The following is a 13,776-nucleotide window of genomic DNA, read 5'->3' as shown; positions in this document are numbered from 1 at the left end:
GTAAAATTTGTAAAGTACCTTATAAAACTTAAAGTGGCATATAAACGCAAATCATCATCATTATTATTATTGGTGGTATTAGTGATATTATTTTAAATTTAGCAAGGTTATCTCTTGGTGGATAGAAATATTGTATGGTCTTCTGTTGTTTCCAATTTGTTAGGACCTAACAAAGCCTATCATTTTCTTGTACAGCTTCTGAGAACACTGGGTTGGTTATCTTTCTACTTTAATGAGACATGAAAGAAGAGAATCTTGTATACTTAAACTTTTATTTCTGTCACCCATATTTAGCACCAATATATAGCTGCTCCTCTGTTCACATCATGGAAGGAACATGGATGATAACCATCTTTTTTTTTTTTCCATGCAGGTCACTGTCCAGTACATACAAGACAACGGGGCTGTCATTCCAGTGCGTATTCACACCATTGTGATCTCTGTGCAGCATAATGAGGACATCACACTGGATGACATGCGCCAGGCTTTAAAGGACCAAGTGATCCGAGCTGTGGTGCCTCCAGAATATCTGGATGAGAAGACAATTTACCACCTGCAGCCCAGTGGGCGTTTTGTCATTGGTGGGCCACAGGTGCCTTATTTATCTTTACATCTAAGCATCCAAAGCAGGCAGTAATTTGCCTTGTTGATTCTATTCCATACCACAGGTTGAACTTTTGATTTTTTCTACTTGTTTATGTAGCTATGTAATCTATCTTACCATTGATTAATATGAACTTATCTATCTTACTATTTCTTCTTCTAATTCTCTATCTTATTATCTATATATCTATCTCCTAGCCTAACTACTCGTCTAAGTTACTATATACCTATCTTATTATTAATCTATTTACCTTTCTCTGCGTCTACTTAGCTGGCTTACTATGTCTACTTGTCTATCTACTCACCGATTATTTAAAGAGAAGATATTTAAGTGCTTCATAAACATTAAACCTATTATTATTATTATTATCTATTTTGCAATGAATGAAAATCTATTTATCTCTCTCTCTCTCTCTCTCACACACACACATTCACCTTTGTTGAAAAAAAGAGAAAACTAACCCTTTTCTTTTTGAAACAAATATGTATAGTCAAGAAAAACAAACTCCTGTACTGGCAAAATCTAAAAATTGCTTCTCAATCTGCAACCTGTGAAGCACCTCTCTATTAGGTGGATGGCATGCTTCATCGTGGTTGGCATCTTTTAGCTCCATGTCCACATGTCCTTGAAGGCTGCTATCATATCTCCTCAATTTTCCCCTTCTTCCAGTTGAAACATCCCTAGATCTTTCAATATCCTGACTCCATTGTTTATGGATATATGATTAAAACATTTTATTCCTTTAATTTTTAGTTTCGCATCTGTCAAAAAAAAGAGACATTCTGCTTTTTTTCATGGGAAAAATGCTTTGTTAAATGTTAAGGGGCTACATGAATAAATAATATACATATATAAAATTTGTTAAATTATAAATATATAAATATGTATCCTATAAATTTTTTTTACATTTTACATTATTTACAATTTGCATTACATACATTTTTATAGAGCTTTAAGGTTTGAAAAACACTTTGCAAATATTATCTTTTTTGATCCTTACAACATCACTGGGAGGTAGGTTATATTAGTAGCTCCATTTTATTGATGAGGAAACTAAGATGCAGAGGGGGTGAATTTTGTCCAGGATTTAACAGTTAATAAATGTCTGAGGCTGCAAAGAACTCGGGTCTTCCTGAGACCAGGAACAGTGCTCTATCTGTGCCCCCTTGGCTGCCTCTTGAATGACAGTAACCTAGAGTAAGTGAGGTGGTTCAGGCAATGTCAAGAGATCCAGAGACAGGTTAACTTAGATCACCAGGTAGACTGTGAAGGATTTACAGGTAAACATGGAAAGAAGTTACCCAGGATGAAAAATGTTATTCGTGTTTTTTTTCATGTCTCTCCTAAAGTGCTTTTCTTTGCTGATAAAATACTCAATATATTTAAGACTACCATGCATTTCTACCTTAGGGTGACTAGTTTTTCAGAGATTATGGTATTCTGTCACTTGAAATAATATAGTTCTATCCAATCCAATGGGAAAAACCTAAAACATTTGTGTACTAGGTATTATGGTAAGGACTGATGATGCAATTAATAAAAAAAAGATAGTCCCTGCTTTCAAGGAGTTTATAATCTAAAGGGAGAATCAACATATAAAGGGAGATAGGAGAGACATAACAAGAGGCATTTTGTTCCTTTGAACTAATACAAACTGGAGGGAACTGAGAGTCCCTTTGAACACTTGCTTTATTTATCTATTTACATATCTGTGTAACCTAAAGGAAGGCATTGAGAGGGAGGGAGTATTTATCTGAGTATTTATCAAGTCTTGAGTTAGTGGCAAGATGGTGAATTTAGAAATGATGAACTTGTCCTGTGAGTGGCATCTTGGAGTTCCATGGACTTGTAACCAGGCAAAGGCCAAGTCCAGTTCCACTGAGAGAATGTTGGTCTGAGCTTTTGCTTCCAGGTGCAATGCTGCCCAATTCTCCTAATGTAAATCAATTCTCTTTCCTCCTTTTCCACTCTAGATCCCATCCATTGTCCAATTTCCCTGTTTGTCCTAGATCTATTTGTTGCTGGAAAACTCCATGACCTGCCCATCGAGCTGTTTAATCTTAAGAGGCTAATTGTGAGATAGTGAACTGTCTTTTGTTCTGTTCTCCTCAGATAATTCTCTGTTTTCCACCTCACACAGACTTATGATACATCAGTGACATTTTCCTTCTCAAAGGATAGAATGCTGGACCTAGAATCAGGAAGACTTGATTTAAATTCCTTTCTTAAATACTTACTAGCTGTGTGACCTTGGTCAAGTCATTTAACCTTTGTTTACTTCAATTTCCTTAACTATATAATGGGGATTATAACAATACCAATTTCAAAACTATTGTGAGAATCAACCGAAATTTTTAAATGACTTAATTCACTGCCTTCCATATCATATGTGTATGTACATATATGTATATAATAATACTATATTGCTTTCTCCCTTCCTTTCTTCCTGCTCTCCCCTCCTCTCCAGCATCTAGAACACGTATCTTTTTTGTTTATGTCAGCTAGTTCTCAAAGTTTGGGGGTCTTAGGATCTTTCCTATTCTCCCTAGTATTTTCTGGAATTAACATTTCTTAGTCATAGGAATCTGAGATCATATATTTAGATCAGGAAGGAAACTCAGAAGTCATTTATTCTTACACCTTCAATTTACAACTCAGGAAACTGAGAGTCAAGGAGGTTAAATAATTTGCTTATGGTCACAAGGTAGTTAATGTCAGAAGTGAGACTTGAATCCAGGTCTTCAGACTCCAGAGACATTCTTTCTTCTGCATTATACTTATTCACTATAAATAATAATAACAATGATAATGGAAACAATAATTATTATTAATGTATTTCCATGTCACTTTAATGTTTATAAATATATGCAGCAATATGCAAATATGTTCAAGTATGCATGATTTGCAAATATGCTTTATGTATTCTATCTCATTTAGTCTTTTTTTTTTCATTTAGTCTTTATGACAACACTACAAATTAGGTGATATTAGTATTCCCATTTCACTTATGAAGAAATTGAGGGAATGGAGAAATTAAATGTCTTGATCACACAGTTAATAATCATTTGAGGAAGGAATTTAAACCGGGTCTTCCTGACTCTAGGCCCAGTATTCTTTCTACTGCCTTGTCTAACTGCCTCATCATTGCTATAATTATTATCCTTGCACCATCTTATCCAAAGTATAAGATCCTATGTCTCATTTCTCATTATTCCTACTAAGAGATTAACTGGAAAGTAGGATATTTACTGCCTCAGTTTTAAGCAGTGATGCCTACTTACTTTCCATGTTATTTGCAAAAGTCTTAAAAATCCAAAGAAAAGAATGAAGAGAGCAGGGTAAACATCACCTTATGAGACCTGTGCCCTGGAGCAGTGGCCCTGCCTGGTGCTCATTTGACTCATATCACATCTATCACTTCCTTTTCTGCATATTTGCATAGCTGGTGTTGGCCCAGCTAGTGGGGACCTTTGGAGAGTCGTTCTAAACACCACTGACTCAATATCACCATCTAGTGGAGAATTTGCTATACTAACAATTTTTTTTGTAGGACTGGTTTCCTCTCTCATAAATATTTCATCATTCATCATCTGGTCCTCACCTCCCCCAACCCCTTTCACTCTACAGTTGATGAAGGGGAGATGTGACTTGAATACAATTAATAGAGTAGTTGCTGTCCAGAGTTCTGACCTATCAGTGGCCACTACATAGGAAAATGGAACTGTGCCAAAGTATTCTTGTGAGCTCCTTGAGGGCAGGAACTGTCTTTTGCCTCTTCTTGTAAGTCTGGAACTTAGCTTTGTGCCTGTCATATCATAGATACTCTATAGATACCAATTAATTCTGAATGCCATTGTTAGTTATTCCTCAATCTAAAAATGCTCATATTATCTTTATTTTTGTCTTCCTGCAGGGGGATGCAGGAGTTACTGGCCGGAAAATTATTGTGGATACTTATGGAGGCTGGGGGGCTCATGGAGGAGGAGCCTTCTCTGGGAAGGACTATACCAAGGTGGACCGCTCTGCAGCCTATGCAGCCCGTTGGGTGGCAAAATCCCTAGTGAAAGCTAAATTGTGTCGGAGAGTTCTTGTGCAAGTATGTTTACATTTTTCCCCTTCCTATGTACCCCTTTCCCCATATCATTTGTATTTTAAGGCCCAAGTCTTGATTAAAATCTGAGACTTCTGGGATGCTAAAGATTATTTCCCATTAGTCAGTCCTTCATTTGCAGAGATTCATCTCACCCTATGCTGCTCTTTTCCTTCGTAAAATCCTCTTAGGATGAAGGGAGAAGTTTTTTTTAAAGACCTTATTTCAGTATTAAGGATATCAAATTCAGCAGTATTTGTGGTAGACTGGTTAGCCTTAAGGTGGTGGAATAAATGCTTTAGGTTTCTTGCTTTTTAAAAAGAACTGGATTATGATGAGGAATGAGCAGAGTGAGCAGAGTGAGCAGAATGAGCAGAAGTAAATCAAGAATAGGACAATGGGTGATTTGTTCCAGAGTGTCAAATTTAGAGGTCCTGATTGAATTTATAATCTATCAGATTATAAATTATTAGTATTTGAGATTAGTACCTATTTTATATCATTACCCAAAATGGGAAACTAAATGATGGCTCACTTCCTTATAGTAGTTCCCCTTGAACAGCCTATTTCTCCTTAAAGGGGAACTGGTTTGGAATCCAAATATCTATGGTCAAAAAGATATATTCCTGAAATATCTCTTCTGCCTTAACCTCAATTGAATTTTCTTTAACGATTTAAGGGCATCTTTTGGGTCACTTACCTTAGCTGCCAGAATTGCTAGTCATGGCTTTGGGGATGGTAGAGACCCTCAACTAATTTGTCTCTTGCTTCATCTCTTTTTGAAGGTTTCTTACGCAATTGGTGTGGCTGAGCCTCTCTCAATTTCCCTGTTCACTTATGGGACCTCCCAAAAGACAGAGAAAGAACTGTTAGATGTGGTGAATAAGAATTTTGATCTGCGTCCTGGAGTCATTGTCAGGTAATGGCCTAATAATTGCAGTTCCCATGAGAGGGCACACATGGACATATGGACACACAGACCCACAGACACACACAGACACACACACACACACCCTTCTAAAGAAGAAATAGTTATTTCCTCTTTTGCCCTCTATCTTTATTGCCCCTTCCACTCCTCACTCACTAAAGAGGAAACAAGACAGATGGTTTTCTTCCTTGTGGAATTAGGATTTTCAGAGGAAGAAGGAAATTGGACAGCTCATAAGGAGCTGAACCATGAAGGAATCTAGAGATTCCAACAAGTGGAGATGAGCAGAGAATGTATTCTGGGCAGGAGGGAATATCTAATGCCAGGCCTGTGTCTGTGCCTTTATATAGGAAACTCCAGAAAGGTCCAAAATGTGTATGGATAGGATTAATATGAAGTAAGTCTGGCAAAGTAGACTGGATTCAGGATATGAAAGACTTTTAAAACCTGAGGAAGTATATAACCTTTCCCAAAGGTGATAAAGAACTATTGGAAGTTTTTGAGCAGGAAGGTGAATGACCAGAAAAGATGGCAGACTGTGGCATATAGAATATTATTATCAATATAATCTTCATTACAGTGGCATATCTAAGTCCTCCATTAAAGAATTTTCATGACACTCCAAACCTCACACTTTATAAAATAATAGTAATAATGATGATGCTGATGCTGATGATGTTGATGTACTTTATAGTGTTTTAATATGTTAACGTATTTGATCCCCACAAGAACCCTGTGAGGCGGTTTTATTACTCTCCCCAACCGATATATAGAATGAGAGTATTCCCTTTTCTTGATTCTCTTGTTTTTAAAATGCCCATGATTCATAGAATGCAATTCTAGTGTGACAGAACATTTTCTTTCCTTTTGTTGAACCTTTAGGGATCTTGATTTGAAGAAGCCAATTTATCAGAAGACAGCATGCTATGGCCATTTTGGAAGAAGTGAATTTCCCTGGGAAGTTCCCAAGAAGCTCAAATTTTAAAGTTGGCAGGACCCAGTCTCTTGAAGAGAGCCACAGTAGGATTCCGCATTGTAAGATGGCCTGGATTTCCACTCCCATTGACCACTCTACATCCAGATCAGAGAGCTACACAATACTGACAGACTACTTATTATCTCTATAGGAATTGGTTCTATTCTTTACCACTGCCCTGAGTTAGTGGATAAGCCATACCTATTTTTAGCAAGTTGCCACCAGCAGAATGCCTGATAAAATTCATCTTTCTAGTTTGCTGGGTCAGACCTGTTTGTGTAGATGATAATGATTTCCCCTCAACTTTTGATTTTGACCCAGGACAATGTAATTTCAAAGGAAAGGTGAATAACCAGGCTGTATAGATATTCCAACTGCAGCTCTTATCCCTTTATCACTCAGGGACCAAGGTGGTAGTGGGGTTTGGAATTGGGGAGTTCCAAAGTCCAGATTTATTTTTCTGACAATGGCATTCTAGTTCTTTCTAGATAGGTCTCCCCTATTTGCCATATGCCAGCACAAGGATTTCCTTAATGGGCCAATGTTCCATATTTGAGAAATAATCCCTGTATTTTAGGGCTCCTACCTATGGAGTTCATGACTAGATTTCAGGGGTCTGTGAATTTAGTTGGGAAAAACCCACATAATTATTTTTACAAATCTTTAACTGAAATATATACCGTTTCCTGGCAGACATCATTCTGGGAAGGGGTCCCTAGGCTTTATTCACCAGACACTGTCCAAGGTACAATTAAGAACACTTGAACTACACCGAAGAGCTCTTATTGAGGGAATAAGTGTGATATAATGAATAGATACTTAGATTTGAATCAGAAGTCCTGGGTTCAAATCCTAATTTTTGCCAATTAGTATCTCAGACCTCAAACAAAGGATGTAAGTCCTCTGAGCCTCAACCCCCTCAATTTCCAGTCCCAAATGTATGATCATATGAACGAAGGTGCCATGCCCAATCCAGTTCAGAGTCATGCTTCTGAGATCTCAGGCCCCTTCCTTTTCATCCCTTTCTTGGTGCTCTGAACCAGGGTCAAGAAGCAAAAGAGTGATTTTGAAGTCCAGTGCTTTGCACATAGTAGGAGCTTTTGTAGGAAGAGGGACTTAACTTGAAATATGTCCACATTTGTCTGGAGAGAGCTCTGGTGCTTCTGCGACTGACTGATAATCAATGATCCTCATTTTTCAATCTATACAAAAAGATCAGCCCAGGAAAAGAAGCTAAAGAAGTATTTATTTCTATCTTAGGAATATTTTACAAAAACCATACAATATGTTATCCAGCAAGGGTACCCCAGAGGTTACTCTTGGAGGGAGAGTAAAGAAGAACAGTCAGAAGCTAGAAAGAATAAAGAATAGACTAGAAAAACTAAGAGGAAACCCAAGTAATCAAGAAATCCATCAGATGAGGAGCCTGGGTCAATCAAGGGCTAACTCTGGGGTCCAATTTCCAAGTGACTGTTGCTGCTACTGTTAGGAAGATGAAACCTGAAAATTCATTTTTAAAAAGACTTACGTTCCCTGAAGAGGACACAGCAATGAAGCAAGCTCTTTACTAGAAAAATCACATCTATTAGGCACATAAGTGTTTTTCATGTGAAGGACTGCCATGCCCCAAACTGTGATTGTACTTTCATCTTCTTATCTGGTACTTTCTAAAAACACTGGAAAGATGACATTTTTAAATTAAATGCAACTAGTTCTTACTATGAAACCATTGCTAATAGGCAGGCCCATTGTAAAGGTAAAGCTGTTTTTTTGAGTACATAACATTAAGCTACATAAAGTAATATACCTCAGCTTCCACTTTCCCCATTTTCTAGTTGAAATAGTGAAAAATAATTCAGCCATGGAAGAAAGTTCTGATTTGAACCAAGAATATTATGATGAATCAGAACAGTTATTATCTCCAAATTTAATTCTCTGTTCCTTGAAAGCAAGTCTCTTTGCCTGATATCCCCATTGGCTTTACAACTGTGAACTCATCTGGTTTTCATTAATTAGTTGTCTGACGAGGAAACTAAACAATTTCAATATCCTTTTGTCATTGATCACTAATAATATTCTATCATTTTAAATTTCCCTTCACATCTACCTAATTGTTTTTAATATTTTTTGGTCCCAGAAAAATATCCAGAACAATACTTTATATCAGAACCGTAATTTCTAAGTTTTTACCAAGAATACCAGTTTTAGGCAATTGACCTAGACAAGCCACCTGTCTGCTCTGATCATTGCCAGCAGGAAATGAATTTTTTTATTTTCATTAATGAAAGGGTTTTGATAGATGAAATTCTAAGGGCAAAGATGTCCAATGGTTAGTAGAGCATTTCTCTACTTGGAATACCTGTTGAATTAGTGTTATTTTTTTCATATTCATTCCAAGGTGTTCTCTGAACACAAAAGGAGAATTTATCCATAAACCCCTGAACCAAAATGGGATGTAGAAATTCCTGGTCTAACTTAATAATATTTTGCCAAAAAGTTTCAGTGCTTCTAATAGGTTATTACATTTGGAGCCAGATTTCTTTTAGCCAGGCTCTACTGATTAAGTTCCGAAGGAGTAAGTGATGTGTTCTGGCTCTTCCTTTCCAGAAACATAAAGAGCAAGTTCATTTTGGAGCCAATTTTCAATTCATTGATTTTTCTATCCCCTCCCCTCCTCCCCATTAAAGATTTTTTAGGAAAGGTATTTGTATGAAATTAATCTCTTTCCTTCTTAATATTCAACTCCTTCTAGTTCTGTACATAATAAATAAAATTTCAAGCAATATTAGTTTTGGGCTCAGTCTTTTCCATCCTTCAAAGTCTTTCAAAATAAGAGATGGGAAAAAGCAAAATAATAAACAAGATTGCACTTTGAAATGGATACAAAGGGATCAACTTTTGGAAATCTAAATTTTTCTCTGTACTCTATTAAGTTTATTCTCATATTTTTTCTTGAGATATTTACCCAAGTCTTACAGGTCATAATAGTGACCTGGTGGGTGCCTTGTTGGGTAAAGGACTTGACCAAATTTAGTTCCAAGTATGCAAGCACAAGCCACATCACAGTCTCACAATGCTCACTGCTTAAAGGAATTGAAGACTGGAGAAAATGTGCAAAAGACGTTTTGTAACAAGTTCAAGTAAAGAAGAATAAATGAACTTATTGAGCTGCTAATTCTTCTTTATGCTCTCTTTTAATATCAAAATATAAAAAATACAAGTAAATATGAATGATTTCTCATGTTTTCTAGAATTAACAAGTATGCCAGCATACTGACCTTTGTATATCTTCCAAAAAGATGATTTATATATTTGTATATCTCATATATGTGTGTATACATGCACCCACACATACATACATGAGGTATATGACTGTCTAGGAGAACTAGCACCTCTAGTATGAGGATGTGCTGAGTTTTTTCAGGCTGCGAATTTACCTTGATGTCCACCTGTCCTCTAATTCTCTCACTTGTAGCTCCAAGAACTGTGGCAAGCAGAGGCTATAACCTAGTTTCAGGAGATGGTTAAAGGTTCAGAATAACTGATAGACCAACACCTGTCAGTGAATTAGGGGAATATCCCCCCAACAAGTTTACCCCAAGCCTTCCTCTGGTGAAATGCATGGATAAGAACAATCCGTTTCAATGGCCATGAAGGTTGCATTTAGAACTTGGCCAGACTTCCAAGATGCCAAGGTCATCCACTGCATCCTGGGCCATTGTCAGTCAGTCTGATTTTTGTTTCATCATTGGACTATGACTACTCTGGAAGAAAGAGGGAGGCTGATGACCATTTTATGTTCAGCCATGCCCCACCCAAATCAATTCACACATGAGTCAAACATCATCCTATGATATCATTAGTCCTCTTCAAAGTCAAATGAGAACTAACACGCATATATATCTATATATGCTCACACATACATATACATGTATATATATATATATGTACACACAAAAATATGTGTGTTTTATATACACACACTTTTATGAGGGGAAACTATGTATAAACTTTAAAGTTCTAAAAAATCAGAAACTCTTCTCTTCTTCCTCTAACATTCTTCTCCTCTTGTTCTTCCCTTTCTTCCCACCCTCATCCTTTCTCACTTCCCTCACTTCATTTTACTTTCTTGTCCTCATTTTCCTCTTTTTTCTCCTTCTCCTCTTTCTTCCTTCCTCCCCCATCAACTCCAAGAAGCTACAATTTGTTGATGCATATTCACCAACATATATGGCAACCCCACTTTACTGTGAACTACTGCAACTGAAAATTCTCATCACTTTGTGATCAACCTTTTGTTGAACGGAACCTTTGCACTTAGTTTCACTGCTGCTTAGGAGATAGATAGGCCTCTATCTGAATTGGCAGGCCTCTACTTGAAGCTCTTTGAATTTGGAAGGTCCACCAAGCCAGGTGACCCCATAACCTTCAAGAACCCAGTCATCGCCAAAAAATGATGAAGCTTAGAGAACGTGACTTAGAGAACTCTGTGTGAAAACACAGAAATTGATCCTGCTCCTTCAGAAAGTCATGATTCACCCTCTGTAGAGTGTCATGAGAATCTCCTCAACTCCTTTCCTGCTGGGATGAAGATTCCTTAATGAGGAAATTCCTAAATATCTTTCAGGTCTCTCACATACCTTTTCAGCATTTCTTCATCCTCTGAAAGTAGAGATATTTTCAGATATTTTGTGAGGATCTGGGGCTTTGTTGTTTCAGAAAGATAGATGGTAACCCTAAATAACTTCTTGAAACTTGTGATTCTAGGAAGACGTATTCCTCTTCTTTGGTAATCTATAGTTTTGTCTGGGAGAAATATAGGTTTGAGACTTGTTCTTTTACTCTTGCCTATAGACATATTGCCTAAAAATAAAACTTAGCTTCTCTCAATTTTGCCACGTGCTTGAGTTGCTCTTTTCTCCCCTTTTTGTAGTGTAGCTCCTTGAAACAATAATTCACATTTACCATTTCCATTGCTTTACTTCCCCATCATATAATGAATGCTCTCTCTCTCTCTTTACTATCATCAGTGGCCTCATTAAGTTGATGCTGTTTGTCCTTCATTCTTTTTCTTTTAGGTTTTGCAAGGCAAATGGGGTCAAGTGGCTTGCCCAAGGCCACACAGCTAGGTAATTATTAAGTGTTTGAGCCCGGATTTGAACCCAGGTACTCCTGACTCCAGGGCTGGTGCTTTATCCACTGTGCCACCTAGCCACCCCTTTCTCCTTCATTCTTGAAGAAGGCTGTGATATCAGGGAAGTGATATAATGACCAGCAGGTGAATTGGATTTGAGTGGGGGGGGCTGTCCTAAGTCACCAGCCTCACTTTTTCCTTCAGAGTCATCTGGGTCAAGTGGCCAGATATGAATCAGAACCATTGGAGATGACTCTAGATTCACAGCAATCAGGGCTAAGTGACTTGTCCAAGGTCACAAAACTAGTAAGAGTCATATGTCTGAGACCGAATTGAAACTCTTGCCTTCTCGATTCCAAAGCCAATATTCTATTCTTTGCTCCACCTAGCTGCCCTAATGACCTCATTAACTTCCAGATGCAATGGCAATCCTTCCTCATTCTCATTCAACAAGTTTATTAACCGAAAGAGGCAATATGGTGCAAGAGAGTTGGCTTCTGAGGACAGAAGACCTGAATTCAGATCTTACCTCTGACTGCTGGAAGTAAATAAAGATTTTAAATTTCAATGAAATTACCAATCTGTACTGGTAGGAGTATGCTTATCTAATATCCCTGTGTTCATGAAATCATTTGTCCGGTTTTATCCTTACTATTTTGATAGAAGTTGGGATTACAAAGACAAAAGGTTGAAGCAACTGAGAGGTAGGGACACATGTAAATAGATAAGAAAATTCAATGTACATATGTAAAGATCACCATTAATTATGTGGAACGAGGGAAGGTCTTGTGTATGAGGTAGTACTTGAACTAGAACTTGAGATTTTCAGACACCTGAGATGGGGAGAGAGAGTACTTCAGGCAAATGCACAGTAAGGAAATGGTGTGTTTGGGTTGGGGAATAGTAAGCAAGGCCATTGGGCTAGAATGATGGTGCAAAAGACAATGTGGATTAAGTCTGGAAAGAGAAACTGGATCTAGTCCGAAAAGATTTACATAACAAACTCTGGGGTTAGTATATTATTCTGTGGGAATAAAAAGGTAATGACATTTTATGAACAGGGGAGTAACATGACCTTTACTTTGTTTTTTGGCAAGGCAATGGGGTTAAGTGACTTGCCCAAGGTCACACAGCTAGCTAATCTGAGGCTGGATTTGAACTCAGGTCCTCCTGACTCTTGGGCTGGTGCTCTCTCCACTGTGCCACTTAGCTGCCCCTGGCCTCTACTTTTCAAAAATAATTTGGAAGTTTTATGGAGCAGAGGTGGCAAACTGTCATTGTAGGAACAACATTAAAATTTTACTGGATATTGTAGATATCCTGCTTTGTGGTTTTCTAAATCAGTATAATCTGGATAATAGATTTGAGAGGAGTAAGATTTGAAGGTTTTTTTCTGTAGTTCAATCATTTCAGTTGCTTCTGATTGAGAACCCTTTTAGGGTTTTCTTGGCAAAAATACTACATCAGCTTGCCATTTTCTTCTCCAGCACCTTTTACAAATGAGGAAACTGAGGCAGACAGGGCTGAGTGACTTGCCCAGGATCACACAGCTAATAAGTATCAGAAGTCATATTTGAACTAAGGGAGATAAGTCTCTCTTATTCCAAGTCCAGTGCTCTACCCACAAATTATGAAACTATTATAATAATCTGTAATAGTTTATGAAGAATTGAAATAGGGTGGTGGCTAGATGATCAGAGAGATCCTGAATTCAAATTCCCAACCATAAGTTTATTAGTTGAATTCTCCTGACCAACTTCTTTGAGGCTGCTCATCTGAAAAATGGGGCTAACCCAATCTGTCAGATAGGTTATTGGGATCCAATTTGTAAACCACCAAATGGAGTATGAGTAAGAGATATCATGGTTAGTATACTCTAGTTTGTATATTCCTAAGAGTTTTGCACATCCAGATCATTTCATGGTGAACTGAGATGTTTGCTTTGGAATGGAATGGAATGGAATGGAAATGATTCAGCTACTTTGAATGAAGTATTCAACTGGTTATTCTAAGGATGGCAAATAAAAAGAAATAACTGGGAAGA

The 13,776-nt window shown here is 37.4% G+C and overlaps 1 protein-coding gene across 1 annotated transcript in view; it reads left to right on the top strand.

The window, feature by feature from the left end:
* The window catches only part of MAT1A (methionine adenosyltransferase 1A), a 39,825-nt gene extending 30,439 nt beyond the window's left edge, over positions 1-9,386 (top strand). Inside the window, exons 6-9 of the mRNA XM_074232990.1 lie at positions 374-592; positions 4,518-4,700; positions 5,480-5,613; positions 6,505-9,386. Coding sequence (XP_074089091.1) covers positions 374-592; positions 4,518-4,700; positions 5,480-5,613; positions 6,505-6,607 — 639 coding nt within the window. The 3' untranslated portion in view covers positions 6,608-9,386. The remainder of the gene's footprint in view (positions 1-373; positions 593-4,517; positions 4,701-5,479; positions 5,614-6,504) is intronic.
* Positions 9,387-13,776: the final 4,390 nt, after the last annotated feature.

Source organism: Macrotis lagotis, chromosome 4 (assembly GCF_037893015.1).
Source record: "Macrotis lagotis isolate mMagLag1 chromosome 4, bilby.v1.9.chrom.fasta, whole genome shotgun sequence".
NCBI lineage: Eukaryota > Metazoa > Chordata > Mammalia > Peramelemorphia > Peramelidae > Macrotis > Macrotis lagotis.
Note: the sequence above shows the minus strand (reverse complement) of the source record. Positions and strands in the feature narration are given on the sequence as shown.